The sequence below is a fragment of the Prinia subflava genome, chromosome 1 (genome assembly GCF_021018805.1).
Source record: "Prinia subflava isolate CZ2003 ecotype Zambia chromosome 1, Cam_Psub_1.2, whole genome shotgun sequence".
NCBI classification, from domain to species: Eukaryota; Metazoa; Chordata; class Aves; order Passeriformes; family Cisticolidae; genus Prinia; species Prinia subflava.
In genome coordinates this window covers 83,114,203-83,142,195 of record NC_086247.1, presented here as the reverse complement: position 1 = coordinate 83,142,195, position 27,993 = coordinate 83,114,203, and the positions used below count along the sequence as shown (strand labels likewise).

Genomic DNA, 27,993 nt, shown 5'->3' with positions numbered 1-27,993 from the left:
GATATTTTAGATTTTTATTATCATTAATTATGTGTATTATAATAGCAGCCAGGAGCCAAATTAGTGCCCAATGCATAGGTCCCTCTTGTACAAACAGATGCTAAAAACCACTCCCAGCACCAAACTGATGACAAATGAAATCATGAGGATAAAGAAGTCCATTTGGGATCCTTGTCTGAGGAGTCAGGCAGAGACCCAGGGAACATGCAGCATGCTAATGGCTGTGATATTGTTTTTTCACTTTGGAATAGACTCTGGAGGAAGAAAAAGAATTGGGCCTGTTGATGCATCACGTTTCCCATATGGGACTCATTTCTTCATACTTGCTGATGATCCTAGTTTCAATCCTTGCCCAGTAGGAACCTGAAATTCAACAAGTGAAACATGTGTCCTCATTGAGGACACACAGTAAATTTCCATTGTCTCCCTTCAAACCAGGATTCTGAGCTGCTCTCTGGTGGCAGTTACAAACCAAGGGAAGAAAGAAGCTGCAGAAGGAGAAGAAGACAGACCTGGGTAATTTACCCAGAGATGAGTGCAAGAATTCAGTCCTGCCTGCCCAGTAAATGGGGTTGTGGTTGAATGCTTTTCAGCAGAACTGATGTCTTGGAGAATGCTTTCCAGAAAAAAGTGACTGAAAAAATTAGGATGAAGTGGGAAAATATCTATAGCACCTTGTCTCAAGGTACTGGTGGTTCTGCTTCCTTGTCCCTATTGTACCAGTGCCTGGGGGATACAGAGCTACTCCAGAAGAGACTAGAAAGAGGTTGTAAAAGATCCAGCAGGAAAGACAAAAGAATACCACAGACAAGAGAGCACCAGTTACACACCTTCAGAGAGGCAGAGGTAGCTTGGGCCATCACTGAATGGGACACTCTACCTGCCTGTCTGAGTCGAGGCTAGGGTGATCCAGGTTTTTGAAGGCCACATAGAGGTGTAAGTGAGACTGGTTGTTCATTTGCCCTTTTTGCCAGTCACCCAAGAGAGAGTCTTGCACATTTGTACTGAACTTTACATCCCAGATATATAAAAAATGTAGAATTATACTCTGGAGAGGTGAAGGCTGCTAAGCCCATCTTTTTTATGCATGAGAAGCTCATCGTGACACAGTGATCACCTTGCCAACTTTATAGATGCTCTTTCCCCACAGAGAAGTACTACTGCAAACAGCAGCTATGCAGTGAACTCCTCAGCTTTAAAACCTTCCTGAGGAGAAGCCCTCCCAACCAGAGACCTTTTCTATCAGGGAAGCCAAAACAACACTAGGTAAGAGTGTTTGCTGTCTGGCAGGAAACAGAGCACTTGCACTCCTGAAGGCTCTTGCTGCAGGTAGATTCCTGCAGCACTTACACCTGCAGGAGAATGTCAGAAAATTATCTCTTGTCAGGAAATCATTAAAAATGTTATCTTTTCCTCTTGAGAGTTCCTTGAGACTCTGTTCCCTTCATCTTTCTCTCCACAGTGGCTGCTGCAGAAGGCTGCAGGACATTGGACACGAACCAAAGTCAGCTGAGTAACCAAGATTCCCTTCTAAATACAACTATTCTTATTCTTTAATGCCAAACCTTTGGTCCCATTGCTCATCAGCTCTCAATGTGACAGAGGCTACACTCTGACTTCAGCTCACACAGGCCAAGTGCTGGAAATAACTTCATGCTACCTAAGTAAATCTCTGCCTATTAATGAAAATAGCAAAGGGAATGACAAAATTGTTTCTGCAGATGAAAGAACAAGTATTTGACCTTGACCAAATTCTCCATCTTTGGGTAATCCCTAGCTCTCCTGTAACTCAGGAAATACCCACAGCTGGTTGTCACAGACCCTTTCTCCATCTGCTAGCAGCTTTTTGTCCTAAACTATAGTAATGTTATTCCTGCAGCAGTGTACCAGGCACACATCACCCTCATCTCCAGAGGTTAGAACTCCTCTGGAGAAGTGCAGTAAGGCAGAGGTGAATCAGGGTCACTATAAATGCTCTTTGCTCGAGATTAATCTGATATGCTTTTAAGGCGTATCAGCTGTATTTTGCATGTTATCATCTGCTTGTGGCAGCATTACACACACCTATTTATATCCACAAGTCAATAAGGGGCAGCCCAGGACCTTGGCTCTGGTGCTGATTTGGGACTGCAGTGAATGCTTTCTTGGGGAAAGATGGGAAGGGATAATGCCAGCTGCCACATCACCATAGGGAGGGAAAGGCGGCAGCAGCACCATGGCTTCCTTCCACCTCCAAGACCCAGCAAAAGGGGTACAGCTTAGTTGCAAAATAGAAACCCCGAGGCAGAGCCCAGGGGCCCCCATGAGTCCAATTCTTGGCCACACGGTCCCCTCTCCAGGAGCATCCTGCACACCTGGCCAGCAGTGCTCTCCTCCTCACAGAGTCCCCAGGTCGATGGATCTCAGCTCCCTTTTGCCACTTGCCAGGGAGAGGTGGCAGGGAACGGGGCGCAGGCAGGGAGCCCATCTCCCTGTGTGGGAGAGGAGAAAGCCCTGCTGCTGCTTCTGCAACAGGGGCAGCACGCCCGGCTTCCTGGGCACGCCCGTCCCCACTGGCCACCTCCACCCAGAGCAGCAGCACGGCCGACATGTGCGCCATGAGGGTCCTTCCAGCTGTCAGATTCCCCAGGAGACACCGGGGGCAGGAACAGTCTCCCAGTCCGTCGTGGCACACAGGCTTTTGGCAGCACGGCAGCAGCCCCACACCCCACCGGGGGCTGTGTGCCGGTGCCCTGGCCGGCAGCGAGAACACAACGTCCCCTCAGTTCAACACCTTCTCCGAGAAGTGTCCCAGCTTCCCCTCCTCCTGCACGGGCTGCGAGGCTCGTCCCCCGCGGCACGGGCCCCGCTCCTGCGCCAGGGCTCCGCCAGGCCACCGCGGGCCCCCGCTGCCCGGGGCCGGGCGGGCGCCCTGCAGCTCCGCACACTTCTCCTTGTAGTGCTGGGCATTGCCCGCGAAAGTCTCGCAGCGGCTGAGGTTCTCCTCCTGCACGGGGCTGCCCACGTTCTCCTCGCTCGGCCCCGAGGCCGCTGCCCCCTCCTGAGAGTTTTGGCTAAGGTAGACAACAATGATGTCGCCCTTGAAATTCATTACTTGTCCACTTGAAATAAAGGTGGAGTTACTGTTTCCAGTCACATTTCCTAGGGAAGGAGCGGGGAGAAAAGAAGACACACACATGATTAATATTTTCCCCTCACAAGGTGGACACTTAGTACAGTGAACCTTATCTGCTGTGGTGGCTTTGTTCTTGTTCCATTATTTTTTCCCCTGTGACATGAGGATGCTCTGATAATCAATGCCTTCCACTGGACCTTTTCATTATTTCCATTTTCATCTTCTCAAGACAGTCTGTCATGCACAAGGAGCCTGTCTGGAAGGGCTGGAAACATTTTCCCTCTGAGCTGTGATCTGGGAAGCCAGAGAGAAGGTGACGATCTCATGTTCCCTGTATTGCCTGATGCACAAAGCTGTGTCCAATCTGCCTCTGCCTGTGGTTTGTGAGGTAATGCTAATTATTTCTGATGATGAAATCTATTTTTTCTTAGAGTCCCAGAAATCACACTGTTTGCCAAAGAGGTAATAAACCCCCAATCAGTCCTACCATTTGGGTTAGATAGCAGGCTGACTGAATAAATACTGAAACACTTAACATCAGATCACAGTCACACAGTGTCCAACACAGAGCTTATACAGTTATGTTACATAGTCCAGATCCTCCATGCAGGTACACTCTGGCACTCACCTCGCCCCTGCGTGGATTAGCTGGATATAGACTGACGCCGTTGAAGAGACAGAGTCTGTATTATAGTAACTTAACAGAGCTATGGTTTCAGTCAGTCTGCCTGAGGTTAGAGATTTTTCAGTATAAATGCAATCTTTCTGCTATTCAAGGACTGGGCTGCTGACCTCAGTGACAGCAGGACCGGGCTCTGGGAATTAATAAGATTTCCTCAGAGCAGAAAGAAAATAACTGAGAACAAACTTCCAACATCAAACTAACAAGCTTGCTGAAGTTTGAAAATGAAACAAACTGAAGAAACTAAGTAAAATTTTCCCAGCCTGTGAACACTCTTACTAAGAAATGTTTTTCCTGCTGTCTTTCACCTCATCATTACTTGCAGACTGATCTGACTTCTTTTAGATATTTTGTGCCTTTCTTCATTACATTCCTCAACACTTGAGACATTCCCATTTTCCTTGCAGATAAACATGGCCCAGTTCAGAGAAATGCTGTTTTTCCAGTGGCCATGGGTGATGTTTGCACACCAGCACTGGGCTCCAGCTGTGTGGAGTCAGGATCTGTGCCTGCTCAGAGCTGAGCTGGGCAGCACTCGAGCATCTCTCTAATAGGCCCCCATTAAACAATCTTACTTATTTCACCTAAACCTCTGCATTGCTAGCTCGTTGCTTCCTTTCCAAGTGCTGTTGATTAACATGAGATGTCCATAAGGGCTTTCTCTGCAGGAGATTTTCCCTGCTGGTTCTCTCCCCTGTGTTTGATTCAGTTTGGCTGTTTGCCATGAACAAAACTCTTGGGCATAATGGCAGTACAAAAATAACTGTTTGTCTTTAAACAGATTGCCTGTCACTTGCAAAAGGTGCTGTGAAGAAAGTTACCACTTCTCAGCAAGAGATCAAAAATGTAGAAATATATGTGACAGTGGGGAGGGAAAAAAAGGCAGATTAACACATTCATAATGTTTAGCTGAGTGTGGCTGGCAAACCTTCTGTGCTTTCTGAAGACACCATGCTGAAACAAAAGGATATTTAAGGCCTCAAAGTACAGAAAATGGACACAAGTGCTTCCTACACTGTGCAAGAAAAATGCTTCCAACCTGAAAAGTCTAAGGGATCAATTCAGAGTGAAGGCATTGTTCTCTGCAGTGTTTCAGCCTTTTGATCTCCTCAATGACTACCTGATATTAATAACACAGATTAATTTTTGTGGTAATTGTTCACTAAGAACTGGAACAACGCAGGCAAATTATTTTCTCTGAGACATTTAATGGCCTCTAGGTGGTGAGAATTGTTTGTCACTGCCAAACCAGGCTGGTTTGGGATCTGGAAGTGAAAGGCTTTGCAAAACCAGACCCAATTATGAATCAGCTAAGCTTTCCTGCACTCGTGTTATGCCACAGCCCTGCACAGAACTTGAGGTGAGCCTGAACTGACCCACCCTTTATGTTCTGACTGCCTCCAGGCTTGTGGGGCTTGAAGAACTGCTTGAAGGCTTACTTCCATCTCCAGTGATGACACATGGAAGAGGCACCTACGATTGTTCCACAGGAGGGACAGAATTTACCAGTTCTGCTGTCATTTTGAGTGTTAGTGAAACAAGACCACAAGTTCATGGAATTTCCCATGGTCTTTTTCTTCCCATTTTTCATCCACCCTCTTTTGTACCATTCTGTTTTAGCATAACTGTGTGCAAAGCCTGATGGCTTCAGTTGCTTTGAAAAGCTTTACAGGAAGTTATTTTACATGCACGTTTATTCCATCTGGGCATTTCACAAGGCCTAGCAAAATGACAGATGCTGATGCACCCACACGTGCAGCCCTGGCATGGCTGGGCTGCTTCAGTGAGGAACCTATGGCTAAGCCCTGTCCTGCTCCTCATGCAACCAGGCACTTCCAGGGAGGCATGGCCGTTCTGTGGGCAGAAAAATTCCTCTGCCAGCAAGCCATGTTACCCACAGATAACCCACGCTCTGATACTGCCCACAGCTCTGTCAGTATCTTCCCGTAGTCATGTGTAAAAGCTGGCAAATTGGGAACACGGTGTCTGTGCTCAGGTTTCACCAGATGGCACTAGAGCATGTACATATCCAAAGGCACAGACACAATTAAAATGCCGTATAAAGAACTGTGCTGCAGATCTAAGCTGGCATTAGCACAGCGCTTATTTCCCAGCTCTCCTGTCTCCTCCATTGCTCCTTAATATTTTCTCTTTCTCTCTGTGACATATTTAGAAAGAAAAGCAGTACCAAATATAACTTGACTTTCAGCTGTACCTCGAGAGTCCAACAATAACAAAAAAGACAATCTGTGTTCTCTTTACTCCTGCAGCATTTTGTATAGACCAGGCAGTGAAACTGAGTCAAGATTTCAGGAAACTGAAGCAGCAGAAAGTTTCTGCTCTTCAGAAGATGAACACTACACATTTTCAGACTCCCACATGGAATGCATGCTGAGAGAGGAAAGGCCTTCAAGTGTGTTGTTTTGGGGCTTTGGCAGACTGACAAGAATGTCTCCGTAAGAAATTTTAAGGCACGACATTCTTTTGCCCTAAAGAAGGGCAACAGCTTACAACTGCTGTGGGTATTACAGTAATACTTGGATGTCCCACTCAACACTAGGGTCTCATTATGCTTGGCAGTGCACAGATACAAATAAAAATAGAGCATCCAAATTTAGGAGATTATAATCTAAAACGACTAATAACATATGACAGGCAGATTGCAGACTTTTATACTGAAAAAAAGTCTGGGGAAGGAAGGTTTCATCCAGAGAGGGCGCATAACTTCCCTTCTGCTGGTTTTCCTTCGGTGATTTTTTTTCCCTATTTTCATTTGATAATTTTGATACATTTATTCAATTAATAAATTGGTAGACAATTAATAAACTAATCAGGGTTTCAGAGTTGTTTAGGGGACAAAGCATATGTGTATGGAAAAACAGTGTCTGTATGAAACTATTTTATGTGAACACTTACATGCCACCAAATCAAAACAAAGAGAAAGAGCTAGAAACAGAAAATTGTAGATAATCTCTTAGACCCAGTCACAAACACCAGCTTACAGCTCCAGCTGGAGTTTCACTGACCACTGTATAAAAGTAACTGGACTTAAATCTAACAGCAAAAATATGTGTGCACACTGCTGAATGCAAAGTATCTGCCTGAGCATTAGGCACCCTTCCTCATCTCAGCCTCTAGGTCCCTATACTGTGCTCTTTCTAATTTTCTCCAATACACCCACCTGCTAACAGAACTGCCTGGCCTCTGCAGTGACAGACAGAAGGTGGGCTCTCCATTGCTGGTTGGATCAGGCTGGGACAATGGTCCCTTGCAGGGCTCATTCTTCTTGCAGAATTCAATACAAACCAAATGGCCTTACAATTTCAGATTTTTTTTTCAGACTAGCTTCAGGGAAAGTGAAAAAGCATCATTTTCTTCTCCTAAATCAGATCCTCTGAATACTACTGAGCTAGCAAAGAGAACAATCTTATACAACTGTGTATAGGTGAAGCCTAATGGACTTACCAGATGCTGGAGGGAGGTCTGAAGTGCTGCTGTTTGTCCCTGAAGTGCTTCTATGTGTCCCTGAAGTGCTTCTGTTTGTGTTCTGGTACTTCATGTTGGTACTATCTGAAGGTGCATCTTCCATACCAAGATCGTTTGCTAGAGTGCTCTGACCAGCAGAGAGAAAATTGAAACCACAGGTGCACTGGGCACAGGAACCAGTCTCTGGGGAGGTGGAGGTGCTGTCAGCTGCAGCACAACAGGGTTTGCCACACTTTTGGGGAGATTCTCTGTACAAAATACCACACCTCACACAGATCTTCTCTGAGTCACAGTTTGTTGCAAAATGATCTGTGTCTTTGTTGCCTGTTTCCTTCAGGCAACTGTGGGCATGCTGGCAAGATTTCTGTAGAAGTTGGTCCGTGGCAATGTGTGCCCCATCTGTGCTGGAGGGAGGGTGAATGCCTTGAGAGACTGACACATCCTCTGTGCTCCCAATACCTGAAAAGTACTGGTTCAAGCTGTCATTCTCCCCTGCCTCCATTGGTTCTGAAAACGATGACACGGCTTTACTGGGAGTCCGACTTAGTAAAGATAAATAATCAGTGTTATTGAGATCCTTATCCATGTATTCATCTTCCGTGGGAACCGGTGGGAAGTGGTAATCGTCAGTCTCGGTGACCACAGGAAACTCTCCTGCCTCACAAGGCTCTGGGCTGGGGCTCTCATCCCTGCAAGCTGTGTGACCAGAGGTGCAGCACGAGTTTCCAGGGACGGGGGAGCCCGAGGGCACCAGGAGACACGTGTCTTCAGAGGTCTGGGGGACAGCGGCATTTGTGATGTTCACAGTGACAAATGCATCTCTGGGAGGTTCCTGAAAGAAATTACAAGTAAAAATGTCTTTTAACAAACAGATCAAGATGAAGTTATTTTTTAGACCAAGAAGGAAAAGGCAGATCATGGTCCTGCCTCTATGTGGTGCTGCTGAGGTTGAGCAGTTGCTGCTATATTTGAGTCTTGATGTATAATTCTACTCTGCTGTGAAACTGTGACTGGTGATGCTGGGCTCAGCAGGTGTTCAGAACAAAATCTGGTGGCCTGGGGAGCAATAACATTTTATCTTGTGAGACAACTATTCCTAGGTTTTTTTTGAGGGCACTTGAGAAGTTAATAAACCTAGAAGAGTTGCTGGATTCTGCTGTTCCTTATGGACCATTAGTAAGACACACCTAAGTGCTTATTAGGTTTTAGAAACACTCCCATGTACCTGAAGGGCTATTGATCTGTGAAGGCCTACTGGGGGCTGAATTTTTAATATCAGCAATGGCTAAAGAAAGAACCCGGGTTGATTCAGAAGTTCTGAGACAAGCTAGAAGAAAACACAAGCAAGGTTGTATTAACCTGAAAGGTAAGACAAAAACGCAAAGGTCCATGACATCCCATTGTCACAGGACTTGACGAAGTAAAGCTACATTTTCAGTAGCAGCTCCAAAAAAAGGGTTGGGAAATACTTCAGGGGTTTTCTTCAGTTTGTGCAAGTTGTGCTTTAAAGACGGGTGTTTGGGAACTGATACCTTTAATTTCTAGCACCTGTTCAGATCTTCCAGGATAGAAAAGAATGTAAGTGCTGCCAGCCACTAATGGCTGTTGATTCATTCCTCTGTCCCAGAGGATCTGAGCAGCTGCCAAGACAGGAGGTTGCATGAAGACTTACGAGACAAAAGAGGAACTGCCTGCTCAGAAAGGTGGGTTTTTTTGGTATGTTTGGGGTTTCTTTTAAGCAATGAAATTTGAGTCTTTCAACAGCTAAGCTCATCACAGCTCCCAGAAGGGGCGGTGGGACACCTGGGACACCACAGTCCACATCCAGTGTTAAGTAGGCTGTGCAAATGAACTTGAACCAGTGCTACCATCTATTTCAAGCATGGAGTTGGTGTTCTTCCAGAGCAAAAGCTTTTATTTATTTCATATTGGAATGCACAAGAAATGATTTGTTCCTCCCTAGAATTAAGGAGTCAAACAGTTCCTTTAGCTGGCGGCCCTGTGTTTAATGTTTTGCATGCCTGGCATTTTTGGCATCACCCAAACCCAGGTTTCTTCCCTGTGAGCACTCTGGTATGTAACAAGGGGCAAACTCAGCTGAAGCTTTTCTTGCCCTTAGGATTTAGAAAGGCTCACTCCTAGGCAGTCTCAGGTGTTCAGCAACCAGTGGGTTCACGATTAACTTTCTCACCATAAATATCAAATAATCATGAAACCTTTATCTCTGTTAAAACTGGCTGAAACCAGAGAGCAAGTTCAGAAGCTATTTGTGAATGGTGATTTCACATGCCTCACATTTACAGAAAACCAGACTGAAGAAGCCAAAGCTGCGAGCAATTTTTGAGGAACTCAAAATTTGTTTCCTAGCCAAAGATTACCACAGAGTCTGCTTCAGAAGGGATGTCAGGAATGCCATGAGGAAAAAACAAAACAAAGAGAAAATGCTACCATCTTTGACTTCACCTTTGCTCCTTTTATTTGGCTGCACACTTCATTAGCCCAGTTCTGTAGATCTGCTGTAGGGAAAACAAAAGAGCAGCTGTAACATATAGCAGGCACTTAAGTTAACCACAGACCTAAACACCCACAGTCATTCACAACCCGCAATATCATATTAAATAAAACCAGCAAGCCTGTTTTTACTGCCTCTTCAAGTGTCCTAGCATGGGTCTAGCTGAGGATTCATTGTAACTGGAACAGGGATGTATTTCTGTGGAACAAATGTTTCCAAGCTCCTAAAATAGACCACGGTTAAACTGTGTTCCACATCAAATGGGGTTTCTTTCCTGGTCATATGTCACACCAAGCTATGACTGGCCCAACAAGGACCCGCTCACAGCAGAAATGGTCTATTTCAAGAGAAGTCACATGGATGGCCCAAAGGCCCTTCCCAGACAAGAGTGAGAAGCCTGGAGAGGGGAGGGTAAGCCACTGAAACCACAGGATGGCAAGCTCAAATATAGCATGTTCTACTTAATCAGAGTATGTTTAATGGGGAAATTCATTCCAATTCCTTTGGAGTATCTCCCAAGGAAAAGCTTTAAGTCCAACATGCTTTAAGGCAGCAACTGACACAGTGAGCAATTCTTGGTGTGTGTTTATAAACACAGGAGACTTTGCAGGGCTCAAGTCCCATGCACATTTGAAGTTTACGATGGTTTTGCATGGCTGAAGATGGATCAGCTGTGCAGCCACTGCCAGCTCCCAGCAACAACTCTTGCTCTGATGTTGATTTACCACCAGTACCCACACCAAGCAGGAAAGGCTCCTTCCTGAGCCTGCAATTCTCCCAGGCTCGGGTGAGCAGGGTTCCCCATGCGAAGGCAATGAGGGACTGTCACTGCAGAGCAGCAGGGCAATAGAAAAATCAAAGAAATTGCATTCCCCCCTAACCTGCTCTGCATCGCAAGGATTTGGTTTGCAAGCAGAGTCACCATTTCCTCCAGCCCATCCCAGAAATTCCAGATTTAGCACAACCCATGTTTAGTGTGGCAGAGGCAGCCTATTTCTAAAACACAGGCTGAAAAATACTTTACAAGAAGTGAGTTCTGTCTTCCTTTCCACTGCTCCCAAAATTTTTCATAAATTGCTGGCACTTGGGAAAGGAAATGATGGAAAAAGCTTTCCATGTTTAGGGAAAAAAAATTAAAATAAACAGAACAACAGAAGTATGTCCTTCACTGAAGAGACCCAGGGCTTAACAGAGAGTGGAGGAATGTGAAGGTATTTCCACTCTATTAATAATAAACTCAGTATCCCACTGTTATCCAGTATACCTTTGGCTAGAACTTTTCTATTTTTCTACTTTAACTATTCATTCTATTTCCTTCTAGTATTTCTTCAGTACTTCATCAGAACTTCAGCTTTCAGCTGAAAATGTTGTCTCCATCACTTTCTGAAATATACATCAGGCCTTTGTCTTGAAATCCATATTTTAACCTGTCCAGATGCAGGTTTTTGGGTGGGAGGGAAAGTAAGGTGAAGAAGACAGGAGTTCTGTCTATCCCTGCTTCCCTTCAGCCAAGGGATCAGCTGTGCCAGGTACTGCAGAGCAGCCAGGCTGCTATGAAAGCCCCCAGCACCAGCCCTCCTCCTCCCAACCACAGTCATGTCTGCCCTGAGGATGGTCACTCCACAGGTCAAGCGTCATACACTGTAAATTACTGCCTGCCTCGAGGAAAGGAATTTTTAGCCTGGCTTTGTGCTAGATAAAGCATATCCATATGGACAGACACAGGGATGGCATAGAACTTACAGGATAATTCCCGAGCTTCTTAATCTGTTGGTTACCCACGAAATCAGAGTGTGCAGAGAGCCCCAGCTGTCACACTCATGAATATCATTAGCTATGATGTACCTGTCAGCTTTTTCCCCTTCTTCTTGTAGTATACGATGAAGACGACAATGCCAATTAGTGTCACAAAAAACAAGATGACAATCAACACGTATAAGATCCTGTTTGTTCCTGCAGGGTGTAAAAAAGATAGTGCCATGAACACAGAGCCTGCACTCAGCAGTATGATAATCCTTGCTCATTTTACCTGCTTTTCTACAGGAGAGGATTGTTTTTCCTTCCTATTTGATCTTTAGCTTCTATAATAAGAACAGTAACTCCAGTACTCATGCATTTCTGTGACAAGCAGCCACACTGATGGTACCCGGTACGAAGACATCTCCATAAAAACCAGAATCTTGGTGTGACAGAGCAATGTTGTCTGGTCAGGCTTCCCTCAGTGTTCCCCTGCAAGCTGCCAACAGGCCACAGGGCTGAGCTTGAGCTCACTCAGGGGACAGATGACATACATTTCATGGAAAAATCTGTCCTTTATCTCAGGTTATGGTGGATCACTACATGCCAGGCAAGCAACCTCCTTGGTACCATATCCACACTGAAGAAGGACATGGAGAGTGGGCAAGAAGGGATATCTGAGAAGGATCAGGATGAGACTGTATCCATTGCTATAAAATAAGCAAGGAGGGGAGCTGCTAGTGTTTACACAAGTGATGTGTGTGGAAAGCACATAAAAATGAACAAGCTGTAAATGGGATGGAGTCCTGGGTATAACATGGCTGTAACAGCAATGCTGTCATGCAGTTTTAGTGGGAGGTGTCATACTCAGCTTAACAGTGGACATAGGCCCTGGAGTCACCAGGACTGGAACAATTTTTAAAGGTGGGATTTTTCAAGAGCACTGTCTTGACTTACACCTGCTCTCCCAAGAGTCACCCACAATGAGAACGGGTTAAAGCCAGCTCAAACCTCTAGTAATCACATCCCTCCTCCTCCCTGCTCTTTCCACCTGACAATCCATACAAGAACACAAACCATCTTCTGATGGCTCCGGCATCTTCCGTTCTTTACAAACTGCATCAGACTTGTCAGTCCCAGGCACAATTTCTTCCATTCCTAGAGCTGTACAGCTAAAAAAGAAAGACAAAGAGGCTAGGTTCTCTCAAGGAAGTTTGTTGTGCCTCCTACACTTATGCAGAGCAGTACTTTCTGTTGTAAAATTCGACATTTCTCCACCCCTAAGAACCTCAGATACTTTATTTTCGGCTCAGCAGTTCTGTTGGCACTGCTCTCTCTTGTTCTCCTATAGGGAGAATTCAAGCTTCAGCCTGCCGCTGTCCTCATCACTGCACAGCCAACACTGATGCTCCGTGTGCTCTACAGGCAGCCTGGAACACCCCACTGAGAAATGCTTTTGGCCAAGCTTCTTCCTGCCCTCTGGCTGGTGTGGTCCTTTACAACACCTAGGGACTTACTTGGTCCAGGATTTACACTCCTCGGTGGATGAAGACACCTTTGAGAAGTAGCCTCTGGAACATGGTACGCACATTGTGTCCCTGTCTTGTTGCACTGCGTGTAGGAAGGAAAAATGTCATAGATGAGTTTCTGTGGGTTCCTTCCAAGCGAGAGGAAGGTGACTAGGCTCCCCATCCTCCTGCTCCACTCTCCCCCCACAATTCCCCTAAAAGCTTTCACAAAGAGTGGGATCTTAGGTTATATTACAGCAGAAAAGGCAGTCCCATGTAAGCCTCACCTGAGCACTTCTCTACATGATCAAAATGAGAAATGACCAGGAGCCATTTGTGTTATTTATTGTAAAGCAGCACTCAGCTGTTACATGCTTCCCCTTCTATTGATTCCCACAGAATGATGCTGTGTCACAGACACTGATACTGTCTGGTACTGTCACTTCTATGAAGCCACAGTAAACAAAATGCTGTATCAGGATTTGTTAGGCTGGAGAAAAAACAGCAACTCTCCTCCAGACACATGAAGCATTTCTTCTTCCATTACTCTATTACTTGCTGCTTTTTTGGATTTCCTTATGCCTGATGCAGCTGTTCCTAGTGTTCACTACACCTCTGAACTTAACCGTCTGTTTTCCACCCACAAAACAGCTGCATCTTTTTTTAATCAGACTTGAGAATAAATTAAATGTGTCTAATAAACCTTTGCACTACTAGCCATGCAAAACAGAGTACTTGCTAAAACAGAACACATGAGCTACCTGAAAAGTGTTAATCACTTTTAACCTGTCTGTAACATTAAAAAATGGCAAGGCAAAGTCATTGCACAAAACCAGATTGCAAATCTGACCTCAGGAACAACCCCCAAAAGAGTGCTTCTCTGAACACAGGAGCAGCGCATGACCTGGTGACTCACAGTCAGACACCTCAGCAAACATTAGGAATGTACTGGACACCTTGCAACTACTGCCATGTCCACGTGATATCTTGCAGAAGTCACTTGATCCAGGATACTATTTAAACTATGGAGGCAGAAGCCTTCAAAAAATGTGAATAGTCCAGGAGGATTAGATGTGGCAGTAATGACAATTAGACATGCATCTTCTGTTGGCAGTCCTCTGAGAGTCTAAAGGACTCTCTCTAATGTCACAACCCACATGACACTGGCCTCCTCCAGTAGGCCTGAGCTGGACATTTCACTGTGTACATCCCCCTTCTGTGTCTCACCAGGAGGCTTGACCCCGAGTCCAGGAGCGCACGCGGTATTGCGCTGGCAGCAGTCGCAGTCCTCGTTCCAGTGGTAGCCCATCGTACAAGCACACTGCCGCTGGAACGTGCTGTTCCCTGGGTTCACTTCTCTCAAGGCCTTCCCTGAAAGAGAAAGCAGATGAGAGGAAAAATCTCTCTGATAACAAGCCTCAAGTTTCTGAACCTCCTGTTCTACCTACTTGCTTTGCTTGAATGGCAGATGCAAAACCATTCATGTTAGAGGAAATGGTGTCCCCTTCAGGAAGCAAGGGAGACCCTTGATCAGCACGGGGCTCCTCACCCACTGCACTCCTAAACAATACATTTCCTTGCGGCTTTTGTAGAAAATAAACACAGCATTTGCAAGGGTGAGACAAACACGTTAGGGGAAGTGAACGCAGAGTGTGCTGGGCAAAAGGACAACTAAAATCAGCTCACAGGGGTGAATGGCCCCAGTGAAGATAATCACTATCAGCAGCACAGAGACTGCAGTCATGGTGCCCTGCACAGCACAGGGTCTCTGCTGTCTGGGGATCTCCCTCTCTGCCAGGCTCTTCTGCAAGCTCAGCCTTCAGTCCTGGGCACCTGAACAAAGCAACTTCCCTAAATCCACTTTCCCATCTTCATGCTTCACTAATTTGGATTAAAAGGTTCTGCAGTATGAACAGCTCACCTTGATCACATATTTTATGTAGTAAGCACTTATCTTCCTCATTCCAGACATCCATATACTCGTTTGGGCCACACGGCTGGCACACGCTGTCAGAAGTAGCAGTGCATCTAGCAGACAAATACTTCCCTGTGATTAAGAAAAGGACAAGTAGGTCATATGAAAGCTGCAGAGCAGTTTTCTAAGGAGGTTGAAGAAAATAAGAGGTTGGGTGCTAACACTGCTGTAGACAACAATTTCTTCCTGCAACTTTTTAGTTTGTCAGTGTGGCTCCCCATCTAGTGTGGCACTGACACACCTGTGAAGTGGATGGCCTGGGAGCACAAGAATCGAGTTGCTTTCTGTCTCCTGCAGAGGTTAAGTGCTAGCCCATCAAAACAGCTGCTGTGGCCTTTGCTGAGGCCAGCAGGACCACTCCTGCCCTAGGAAGGCACTCGTCAACCTGAGATCAGGCACCTGCAGGGCACGTACCACTCCATCAGCAGCCAGGAGAGCTGAGTGCCTCACCAGGGACCCAGAGCAGCTCCTCACGAGCCTCTCAGCCCCACAGCCCAGCAGAGCTCACATACCTGGCTCACACTTCCTGCAGCACCTTCCAGAGTACTCATAGTGTTGCTCGCTCTCACACGGCGGAGTGATTTGTAGTGACAGCTGGAGCAGGGAAGGAAAGACAGCACATGAGAACCAATACAGCTGAGAGCCTCAGACCTACCCAGACCCAGTGCTGGCAGAGAGAAAGAAGACCTTCCATCTGTGCGGCATTGTGGATACCAAGCAATAAAACTCACCCAGCATCTGTGAATTCAGAGGTGCTTTGTAGACATGCTAAGGGTATGTACTTGATGCTGTACACACAGGGACTTTTAATAGAGCCGGGTGAGAAACAAATAACCCATCTTGCAATTTGTCATGAACTTTTGCCCTGCTACACAACCTCTTCTTACAGTACTCTTTTATCTAAAATCTACACCTTTAAAACAATTGTAAAGACAAAAAAAGGCATAGAGATACCTCTGTAGTCTCTTCCACAGAAAATACCTCAGATCATGACCTGGAAAACTGCCAGTTTTAATGCAGAGCATTAAGCAAACAAGCAAAGTGAATGATTTATATTCCTGAAAAAGAAGAAGTTCCCAGCTTCCCACTGGGATACAAAATGATCCTGGCTAGTCCCATAAAATACTGGATGTAAATTTTGCAGCTTTTTATGGCTCCCACTGTGTCCAGCAGAGGTGGTCTCAAGGACTAAGGCAGGCATCCAGAAAGATGATGCAATTAAGCCAGCACCTTTTTGTGTCTCAAAAAACTCCCAAATAAAACCAACAAAAAGCTACACAAACCACCCCCTCTCCCCCCACCCACCTGAAATGGGTACATGACAGGGCATCTGCAAAGTGGGCAGCAGAGCTGCCTCTGGCCCTCACGGCCTTTGCATCCCCTCCTAGCTCTCAGCTGCCTGCACACACAGTGGTCCCACCCAGAGCCCAGGCTTCAGGGCATGGCTTGTGCTGGGGATCCTGGCCAGCCAAGCGTTGTGCCCTGCTCTTCACTGACCCTGCTTTGGCAGATCAGGATACTCGGGGCAAACTCCACACTTCACAACCAGTTGTTGATCTTGAAATTAGATAGGGTGATTTCAAATCTAGCCCATAGCAAAGAATTCTATACTCTTGGATATGGCCCTGAAAACTGCATTTACTTGGAAAAAGCTGCAATAAAGCTTCTGCTGCTTGTTAAAGGGAGCTTTTGCCATCTAACAGCACATGACAACCCTGTGCGTGCTGGTGCTGGTTCCCATTCCTCTGCTTAGCATTCTCCCGTTGTTTCCTCCAAGTCTTCACATCTTCTCTTCCCTCCTTTTCTAGTTTAAGCAACAGTAACCTCTTTAAAAAGAAATAGTTTTCCCTAAGCACCTTGCCCTCTTCTAATGCTAGGAAAGGTCTTGTATACTTAAGATGACGAAAAAAGACTGAATTTTTTTTTTAAACACCACCTTTTGGCTTGGAGTTTGAACCATGGGTTGGTGCATGACTTGTGTTTATCAAAACTGCACTAGCTGTGTCTGGAATAGAAAAGGTAGCACAAGTCAGAGGTCTTGAGTTCTCATACTTTCGCAGGGTGTAAACAACTTACAGCCTTTTTTTTATCATCACAACAATCCCAGGTCAAATTAAGAGTCTAGTCTTCTGTTGTCTTATTGCTGCCTTGTCTCTTTGTTTGCATTCATTAGAAGTACCCTTCCTGCAATTAGATAATGCGTTTTTGGAACAAACACTGCATTCCCTGTTTACACAGCACCTCCAAGGAGGGGCACAGGGTAACAGCCAGTGCTGGTGAGGGAAGAGGCAATCTAGGGAAAGGAAAGCTGGGCCAGCCTGGCAGCTGAACAGTGATACAGCTCAGTGACCCCTACACTTGAAAGAGCTCGTTTTTTGTAATGCACTTCAGGCTAAAACACTGAGATGGCCAGCAAATGGTTGAGGTGATGATGTGGAACCAAGCACAATGAGTGTCTTGAGCAATTGATTCTCTACCCAGCCATCCACAAAGGTAACAATTGTGGTGAGACCAAAAGCAGGTCCAGTCACTCGCTTTTTGTTACAGAATGTCCTCTTCTTCCTTGTTTGCCCCTGTTCAACAGTTCCTCTTTAGAAAAAAAGACTCAAAAAATTACTGAAGTGTCAAACAAGGGCAAAGTCATCCTTTTTACGGAAGGATATGCAAATCTGCTAAGGAGCACTCAGCTAAAGGGTCTGGAGTAATTTCTGAGAATCACAACTCAGCCTGAGGAGAAGCAGCAGGGCCCTGGAACCAGGGTGAAGGGAGGCTAATTGCTCAGCCACCTTTTGGACACTGTTTTATACCACCAAGCTTTAGGACACAATGAGGGCGATTGTTATGGAATAGCTCACAGCTGCATTAACCTATGCTCTGTGTCAATAAGCAGCCTCTTCTGTGTCCGTGTCCTTCCCCTTTTCACACAAGCTGAGGCATTCATAAAACTGCAATACTCCCTCTTTTGATTTATGCCCAATGGTACAGAAACAAGGCTCTCAGCACACACGGGCTAACCCCCATGTGAAGGTGAGGGATTCCAGCCAGATAGGGACTGGCTGGACCTGCTGAGCATGAAAGCTGGGGCAAGAGTGGACAGGAAGGGAAACCAGAGCAACCTGGAGCTTTCTTAGGGTGGGAGCCAAACTCAAGACTTTTTGCTAACACAGCGGTGTTGATGTCAGGCTATCCCGTCTTAATCCCTCTGCCAGGCAGACGTGTCTGTCTCAAACTGTGCATTAACTTCCTTTGGAGGATGAGAAGTACTTGTGCTGCTGGCAGCACGATGACCTGGTGCTTCACCATCACCAGCACATTCCTGCCAGCGTGTCTTTCTGAGACGGGGAAGTGCAATTCATTTGCAGATGAGGAACTTGTACCAGGAGGCCATCTGGCTTCGCAGAGGTGACAGGAAACCAAACCAAGTCTCCCAAGGCTCAAGTTTGCTCCGTAACCCCTGGAACATCCTTCCTCTCCTCGGATGCTAGCCTGTGGGTCAGAGTGATTTGGACACCGCCAAGCTCTTATCTAGAGAGAGAAAGTGCCAACATCCTCTGAAGTGCTTAAATGAGATAAAACCCAGCCTGGTCATTCCTTTAATGGTCTCACTATTGATGAAGCTGCTCATTAAATCCCACCACCATGTGCATCTAAGTGCTTCAGAGAGCTCTATGTATCCTGTGCAAGTTTCTTTGTCACTCCAAAAGTGTGCAAAGCATTCAGATTTACACCAGTCCCTAACAAAACAGGCAGCTTTCCCATTTGATCAATATTACCTCAGAACAAGTGTATCTGACAGGGGAAGAAGCCAGGAAGGAAAAGACAAACCTCTTCTGGGCTTGATAGATCCAGTTTGGTAAAGCACACCAACACCTGCTTACCTTTAAGCACATGATTACCACAATGGACTTCTTTGGAAAAACAGGCATGCTTGCATCAAGGTTTGCAGAAAGATTGTGTTTTGGTGTTGAGCTGCAGGCAGACTTTTCAGCTTTGGGGTTTTTTTCTTGCTTATTTGTTGAAAAGGACACTAAGCGATAGCGTGCTTGTGCTTTTAGGGTTGGAGAACATCGACGACAGCACTACAAAGCAGCACTGCGTTACTCACACCTTAAAAAAACACACACACAGGTGCTTCTGAAGGGGAGAGCCAGCAGCACTCAGACTCCTGTCCCCAGGCTTAAGGAAATATTTATTCTTTGTACCCTTGAGAAATCAGAGGGCAGAAGAAGCTGTGTGTCATGGATGCTAAAATTACCCTTCTCACTCTTCACATTTCAGAAAAGATAGAGTTGCATGGGCCTCTTTCCTTTAAAAGAAAAAAATCTGGAAGAACAAGGTCGGGGGTTTCCATGGCCTTTTTCCCATGACACTTTTGAACAAGAACCTGAGGCTTCAATGAAGATTGCTCATTAGCAATAATCCCAGTTTTGCAAAAATTGAGATGTAAAGAGACACGTCAAGGGGTAACTGTCTTTTAAGACGACACCTTCTTGATCAGTGTAGTTGTTTCTGGAGAGTATTCAAGTCATCTGTCATCATTTCACTGAGCAAAGCACATTTTTTCCTCTATTTATTATTACAGCATCGAAGTACCTATGGGAAAGAAAACTACAGTCTGTCCTGCCTTGCACACACCACTTCTTTATACTTTGCATCACAGGTTTATTCAAGCCACTTGCTTTTGAGGTCCTTAGACTTGCCTGCTGTAAAACTGGAAAAAATCTGTGCATTTGGGGCTTTATTAGCTTTTGTCAACAGGAGTGAGCTTTGAGCAACATTTCCTGAACTGAAGTAGCCCCTGCAAGCACAGCTAAAATGGCCTCTGCTGCTGCTTCTTCAAATATGAGCCACTGCCTCTGCCCTCACAGGTACCAACTGTGCCCACAGCCTTCCAGCCTCCAACCTGATCTGGGTCAGCAGTGTGGCCAACCAGACCCCAGATTTCTTCAGCCCACTGCCAGTTTCAGAGGCTTGCCTAAAAACTTATTTAAGAGTAAAAATAGAATCTGGTTCTCGATGGGCGCTGCTCTGTGGCTGGTGCTCCCAGGCACTCTGTTGAGGCACATAATGGTAACAACTCTGGAAAATTTTACAGTTGTGGGTGTACAAGGGGAAAGAGGAGTCCTGTGTTAAAGACTTAATCATAATCACGTTGCATGCAACAGTTCCTTCATGGACAGTCTTCACTGTTGATAAAAATTAAATTAAAGCAGCACCCAAGTCGCAGCTTTGCAATTACAGTTACTTGCTTACAAGCCTGTAATTCATCACAAAAATCTTAGATTGTGAATGAAATGCTTTTGTGATGTCAACTTTCCAGTGACCAGTAAACCACATCACAGAACTACCACCACGTGGTAAACAGAGCCGGGAAATGGCAACAGCTTAAACTAAATATTATTTCACTTTTAAAAATAGGTCCTTAAAACCCTGCAAGAGCCTGAATGCCTGAAGAGGCCACAAAGAGCGTAAGGGATAAAATCAATAACGAAGAGGTGAAGAGAAAACTGTAACATGTGGCCAGGACTTGGGCAAATGGTGGCAAAAGTTCTGTCCTGGCTATTCCCCTTGTCCCTCTGTTCCAGCATGCAGCCAAAAGCAAACACCTGAGCAACTGGTGCTGCTCCACCGGTGGGAAGAGGCATTCCTCAATCTCAAACCCACCAGAGCTATTTCTGGCCAGCAGCTACGCAAAGCAGAAGTGCTGCACTGACGGCTCCCACGGCGGGGTGGGGGCAGGCAGACAGGAACCTCAGGTATATCAGACATATCAGATGGGAGACAATGGAGGTGAGAGATGGCAGGGCTGAAACGGTGACTGACTGAAGCTGTGAATCAGCCAGCCTGCTTCTAAGGGCTGAAGAGTTGCCATCACGTGCACAACATTTGTCATTCAGAGACAAAGTCATCTCCACACTGCAGCCAGTGGGGCACACTTAACATTTTCACTGCCTGGGCAGTCAGTAATGCCTGCACATTGCCTGCCCTTTGCTGCAAAACCTCATGCTTCGACCTACGTGCCCCCACAGACACCGAGATTCAAAGACTAACAGCTACTAGGCAGAATATTCTGAAGGTGACTCAGAGAATAAGAACCCAAACGCTAACCAAACCAAAATATTTAACAAAAAGGCTTGACAGCAAGACCAACGGTCCATAACAAGCATAAATAAAGACTGCAGAATAATGACATTATCAAAGCTAATACCTAGGTGTGCTTGTGGTAAGGCCTGCAGAGACAAATCTCCTCTAAATTAAACAGGTGCGAGAGCAGTGCTCCAAAGGAAAGTTTAGTAGCCTTACCACTCCAGGTACAATCTCAATGACTCATCATGAGTAACTCTACACCAATCCATGCTGAATTAAAAAAATACCAATAAAGCCACAATGATTTAGGGGGAACATGCTCCTCTTGCATTTTAGTTCAGCAGATCATTTTTCTATGCTTCATCAGTTGAAGTTGAGTCTTAATGAAGAAATGACCATGACAGATTTCTTGGGCTGGGTGCCAGATTAGGAGTCCAATGGGGACTTTCTATGCTTAAAATCTGTATATTTATGTACCTTTTCTGCCCAGCATGCCCTCTAAGTGCAACATAACATACTAATCTCTTATGATGTGAGGCGAGGTCCCAAAATCGTAGCTGAGCTGCTAGGCAGAATGAAAAGCTTGTAGAAGAGAGGAAGCTTGCTTTTACCACCTGATTCTGTGCTTTGGCTTCCTTCTCCTGGATTTTAGCATTGCCTGTGGAACAACTGCTGAATGTTCTACAGACAGAAACATGGAGGGCAGTGGTGGGGCTGCAGCCCTTGCTTGGGATGAGGGCAGTCTGGGGGGACGCATGTAACACCCACAGACCTTTCTGCTTCGGTGTGAGTTAGAGGGAGGACTGCAAGACCGTATCTGCACCTTCTCTGTCCTGGAGGAACTGCTGCCTTTATGAAATGGCTCAGGACTGAGCTGAGAATTGATTAATTCCCTCTTTAGGTGTCATCATGAGGAACCAGCTCTACTAGTGACTGCAGCCAGTAATGTCTATGGAAATGTTCCACATATGAAGAGGTTCTGGCTGCTTTCCATAAGCAGGCTGTTTTACAACATGTGGTATTGCAGGGGAATGCTTTTCTTCCTGTGAGATCAGATTCAAGGAACCATCTCATCCTTGCTACCAAACAATGCAAAGTTACTGGAGAATGCGTTGCTCGTAAGACAAAACTCTTCACCGTGGCAAAATAATGTACTCGAAATAGATTTCCTTGTGAGATACATAAGCAATTTTAAGACTTCATATGAACCTAGTTGCACATTTTTCCCTATCTGTATTTCTGCATTCCAGATTAATGGGTTGCCTAACAAAACTTCACAGTATTTTTATTTCCATACAAGATTCTTTTCTTTTCTCTCCACTTTGACCACTGACTAAATATATTCTGCACCCATCTGCAGTCACAAATGTTGTTCTTTGTCATTCTTGAACAGACCCTATATACTTTTTTTTCTTTTGGAGTAGCCACAAAGTGGTGAGGGTGAATGACCTCATTTTTTCCCCCCTCCTTGGCTAATTGGCTCTTGCAGGGTGGATTAAACCGGCCAGCTTGGCTTTTTTACCAAAACACAGCCTTTCCTGGTCTCTTTTATCTGGATTTTAAGAGGGGAGGCAGCTAGAGGGTTCTGCAAAGGCTGACAGGCTTCCTTGGGTCTCAGCTCTCTGCCTGCCCAGTGCGCTGCCATGCCCTGCCAGAGCCCCTGCTCGAGGCGCTCCTTTGGGAATGCTGCAGAAGGCAGCACAAACACATCTGGCCAAAGGGTGTGGGGAACATGCCTCTGCCGTGGAGATGCTGCCGGGGTCCTGGGCAGAAGAAGATCCAGAGAGCAAGGGTGAGGGTTGGATGCTGCAGCCTACGCTGTGGCACCCGGCCAGGGCGATGTATCCACTCCCTTCCCGGGCCTGCGCGGGCAGACCTCCCTGTGACTTTGGTGGGAAGCAGATGGGGCGCTATCCCGACGTGATTAACGACTCTCTGGCTTTGTCTGCAGCCGTGACATCCCAGGCACTGCACAAACACCAAAGAAAGCCATGCCCAGAGAACTCACACCCTGAGAAGGCAAACAAAAGAGGTAACCATTGGAAGGCCTGCACAAAGCAGCTGAGGTGGCTACACAGGTATGGGACACAAACCAGGATGTCCTGGAGTGCCAGGGTGATGTCAGCACTGCTTCTCCTGGGCAGTGCTAAGCCCTTCAGAAGGCACCCCACGACAAATAAGATAGCACACCACGGTGACACACAGACGGGGACATATCAGGAAACCTGCTTTCCCTAGTGCATCACTCCAAGTCCTGCTCCCACAGGGCAGACACAAGAGCAGGCTGCCCTGAGTGCCAGTGCAGCTGGATTCCCACCTGCAGCACACCTTGTGACTTCCAGCCATTGCTGCTTGTGGAGTTATTCCTCTACTACATGAACTTTGGACCATTTTCAAAGAAGAGTAAGTCATAAAAAGGGGCAAGTTCTTGCAGGCAGGCTATTGTGTTGCACAGAAGGCCTACTGAAGTCCAGAGTGCAAACTGATTAAACATCACTTAATTTTTATCTTGCATTTATAACACACAAATATTTGCCTTTGTGTTGTCCATCAGTAATAATGAGCCATTCTCAGAGCAGCTGCTTTTCTGTGCAAGCAACGCCAAACAAGGCATCCTTAAAACCAGGGGTGTGTGGCTGCAGCAGAAGCCAGTGCTGCCTTGCAAGTTGAGTTTCCATGGAAAGGAAGGGGATGGTCAAGGCAAGGAGCAGAGCTGCAGCTGATGACATCTCTGTTTCCCTCTTCCCTCCTGTGTAAGCTCAACCAGCTCCCAAAGCAAACCCCTCCTCCAAGTGTCCAGCAGCCTTTGCTGCAGAGCAGTCCCCTGCAGCACGGGGCGCAGGATGGAGGGAGATCTGAATTCTGTGGTCACAGCCTGTGGTGGTAGGAACCCTCCTGGCTCTGGTCACCACAAGGACTTCCTGGAGACCTGGTCATACAGAGAGGAAGTGGGCAGGGAGAAGCAGGACAGCCCTGCAGCAAGCGCTGCCTTTTCCTTGCATCTGCACACATACCTACTACAGGAGAGTCCTTCCCACTTGAACTCCTGGGGACAGATGGACAAATGTAGCAAAGTGACTCAAGTATGATTCCTCTGAATAGTATTAAGGTATAAATGCTAGAGGGCACCACTTTGAGGTTTCCATGATTTTCTATATCGTAATTATGCATGCACCCCTTTTACCATCTCTACTGGTTCTTCCCAGCTGTCAAGTTACATCCCACTTTTCTAAGCTTAAGGGTAACAGACAGTAATGGGCAATAGAAACAAAAAAAGATCCTTAGGGATGCAGTTAATCTTTCTGCTTGATCTGTTTCTTTGTTTTTTTTTTCTTCTGGCACAGTATGAAGAAAGCCCTAGATGTGACCTAGATGACACTGGTCAGCACCCTTGAGATGTCTGATAAGCTTTGAATTCTACCAACTCGTGAAATGTGGCAAAGGTTTGTTTTAGTCCTGTTGGTGGGAAAGAAGAAATTACATCATCCAGATGATGATTAACATGAAAAGAGAAGTGGGACAGATTTCTTAAATTGTGGGATGATGTTGTTTTACATACATTATATTCTGTTGATATGAGGTGTTGTAAGATTTTTCATATGTTCTGGGGGAAACTGCAAAACAATGAAAGGCTTGCCAGTGTTCCTCACGGGAACCATTGCTGCAAGTGATTTTTTACAAATGAACTAATTGAATTACAGTAGCTTTGAAGCCCATGCTGTTAATGGTAGAATAAATCCAGGAGTTTAGACAATGAGCAACTTTATCTGTGAGGTAAATGTTACAGAATAGTGGAAGGACCCATCCCATGCCATAAAAGGGGAGATGAATCTGATGGTGCAACTGATTTATTGCACATCTGCAAACGCACACTCTCAGAGAATGTGATTCCCATCTGATAGTAACACTGATATCCTTTACTGGCGTTAAGCAAGGAAAGGGATGTGACTATTCTGTGCAAAGAAGCTGAGCAGATCATGCCCCAGAAAGCAAAAAAACTGTGCCAGGTGCCCAAAACGAATCGCTTGGAAAGATCATTTTGTGGCTGAAGCACAAGATAAGCAGGGCTGAGCTCTGCTCCCAGAAGTTCTGCTCCGTGTGTGACCTAGAGCAAGTCACGAATTCTCTGTTCCCATTTCCTCTTTGGTGAAAATGATGCCAGTGATCATGTCTATTCTCAGCAGAATTATGAGTGAGTATGCAATAACTCACATTTTAGAACGCTTCTCATTCTTTGCAGGCAATGCATTGCAAATATCACCCTTCAAACACTATTCCATTCTATTAATCAGTCTGCATGGATGCACAACACAGGTGCATCAGAAAAACCTCAACCCTCCCGCAGGTATTCTCACATTTGTTCCATCAGAAAGTATCACTCTTCTAAGAAACCACCACTCAAATCAGTCAGACAAAGGAGAAACTGAAAGGCTGTTCCAGAGCAGCACCTCTCTATGCCTGCCTTTCACATTCTTGTAGGTTTGCTCACCATTGAAGGCAGAATATTAAATTAATGGGCTCTTTGACAAACTGTTTTATCCTTACCCTTACGCTCCAGCTTTCCTGGAGCTACCTGCAGTTTTGTGCTGCTACTTGTCCAAAGGAATGGGGATGCAAAGTTGCACGCTGTACAACACAGACTCAGAATTAAGCACGTGTTGGATGCAGTGGAAAGATTTGACACATCAGCCCAAAATAAATACAAGTTCCCTGTTCTCTGTCCTGTGAAAGGCTATGAATCAAGAGGTGAGAAATGATGAGGAGCTCTGGCTCCTACATCAGGGCACCTTAAACATGCTGGGAGCTATACCATGGAAATCTGAATTTCCAAGGTTTGGTCAAAAGCTGAGGCAGTTCCATGCAATGAGGGTATTCCAAAGGGAAAAACTGCACTAAACCCAAATGGCTCCAGAAGGAAGCAGGCATATAATGGTTAGTGACCTGAAGCAAAAGCAGCATACAAAGCAGCGTGAAGTCTGCTCTTCCTGCTGCATTGATCAGTTCTGAGCACCAGGGCAGGAAAAGAGAGAGACACAGATGATAGGGACCAAGTATATCACCGAGGGACAGGATAAACCATCTGAAAGCTGTGATGCAAAAGTCACTTTCGAAATTTGCAGGCTCATTCCCATACATATGGAGGACACCTGGAAAGTAGCGATTTGAGAGAAGCCTGAGAGTGAGGGTGGACAGAGCGAAACGTATGTTTTACAGGGGAAAAAACGGCCTGTGTGGTTTTAGGCAACATATTTAGGACCAGGGATCCAAAGGAAAGGCTCTCAGGACTGTGCGGTCAGACATTAAATTGTAAGCTGTAGACAGCAGAGGGTTTTCTGTTTTGGTTTGGGTTTTTTATCTTTTTTTTTCTTGAAGCTGCACCTTGCTCTCAGGGAACTCAGCCATGGCCCCATGTTGAGGGAAGCACTTTAAGTTATATAACTTATCAAGAATAATGAGAACCAGAGAAATACCAGAAGTTCAGATGAAAGAAATACAAATGGTAGCAAGGCTGCCAAACAATGATTAATGGTGGAAATAAAGTGTAAATAAATGGTAGCATGGTATTTGTAAATCCTGCCAGTTTAGAAGGGTCTAAATAACCAGAAGGGGTCTAAATAACCAGAGGGGAGAAGGATAATGCTTAAGCTGTATAATTAGAAAGAGCAAAGCAAGCTTCTGCCAATGTAATCTTCTGGAGGAAACGCCATGTACGCCATTCACAAGGCTGAGCAAGAGCTGGCTGGAGAAAATAGTCTTTCGGACAGCAGGGGAAGACCAGCCGCGATCCCAAGTGTACCGCGCTGACCAGCGGCCACCTGGCATCGCCCAGAGCTGCGACCAGAGCGCGCTGTGTTTGCAAACAACCGCAGAGCCAAACCTCGCTCAGATCTTCCCCCGTCCGAGGAAAGGGCTGCCCTTCGGGGCAGCTGACCTGGCACCGGGCTGGGTTGCTGGCTCTGCCATGAGCAGCGCATCAACCCTCAAGCGAGTTCTGCGGCCGCAGAGCCCCAGCCTGCCCCGGCCGAGCTGGGCTCATACGGGCGGCGGGGCCGCTCGGGGGCCGCCACATTTGGGATGGCGTGAGGGGACTCACCCGGCCGGGGAGGCTGGACCGGGGCTGCCAACACCCCGCGTCCAGCGCCGGAGGGACAAGTGTGCCCACGCTCTCTCGAATAAATCTGTTCGGTAGGGTGGAGTCTGCCTTATTTTTACTCTACATGCAAATTATATCCTTCAGCAACCTCACTGCAAATATCTTCTGGTTTCTCACACCCTGCCCTGGGCAGAAGCAGGCTGTTTTCCCTGCAGACCCCCTGGCTTCCTTTGCAACTTTGGGTTTGGACTACTTCGATTTTACAGAAGCGAGAGAAGCTTACGAGCTGCCGGGATAAAAACAAAACCAAAACCCAAACCAGCGGAGCGGGGAACAGGGCAGGCGAGGCTGTTCTGCCCGGCCCCGCGGGCTGCGACCGCGCCGATGGCCCCGAGCAGCGGGACGGGGCCGGCCCTGAGGGAGGGGGTGCGACACCCACCTCCTCCCGGGGCCCCCAGCCTTACCTGTCTGCCAGCGGCAGCGAGGCACAGGAGAAGGAGCCAGCAGCCTGACGGGACGAGCATGTCTGGGTGTCCGTCTCTGCCTCCTCCCGTGGCTCCTTTTCCTGCCACCGAAGGGAAACTAGATCCTTCCAGCCAAGCCCCCGCGCCCCGGCAGCGCAGCGAGGCACATTTGAGCTGACTACTTCTCTTTCTTCCTTTCCTTCCTCTCAGCTACACGAGGGGAGAAGAGAGAAGAAGAAGAAGAAGGGAAAGGAAAAAAAAAAAAAAAAAGGCGCCTGGCTGTAGTTCCCACAGCATTTCCTCAGCCTTGACATGCAGGGCTGGTGTTTTTTT

General features: G+C 46.3%; 1 protein-coding gene across 2 annotated transcripts; it reads right to left on the bottom strand.

The window, feature by feature from the left end:
- Positions 1-27,993, bottom strand: TNFRSF11A (TNF receptor superfamily member 11a). Of its 2 annotated transcripts, none has more exons than XM_063400737.1 (10): positions 27,661-27,993; positions 15,528-15,609; positions 14,962-15,087; positions 14,268-14,411; positions 13,050-13,143; positions 12,610-12,704; positions 11,641-11,748; positions 9,747-9,799; positions 7,263-8,115; positions 1-3,141 (listed from the first exon to the last, which is right to left on the bottom strand). In XM_063400737.1, exons 1-10 carry the CDS (start codon positions 27,718-27,720, stop codon positions 2,762-2,764), a joined length of 1,995 nt encoding a protein of 664 aa, XP_063256807.1. In that variant the 5' UTR covers positions 27,721-27,993; the 3' UTR covers positions 1-2,761. The 2 variants fall into 2 exon arrangements, with proteins under 2 accessions (XP_063256807.1, XP_063256816.1); XM_063400746.1 differs by having other exon boundaries at positions 9,747-9,796.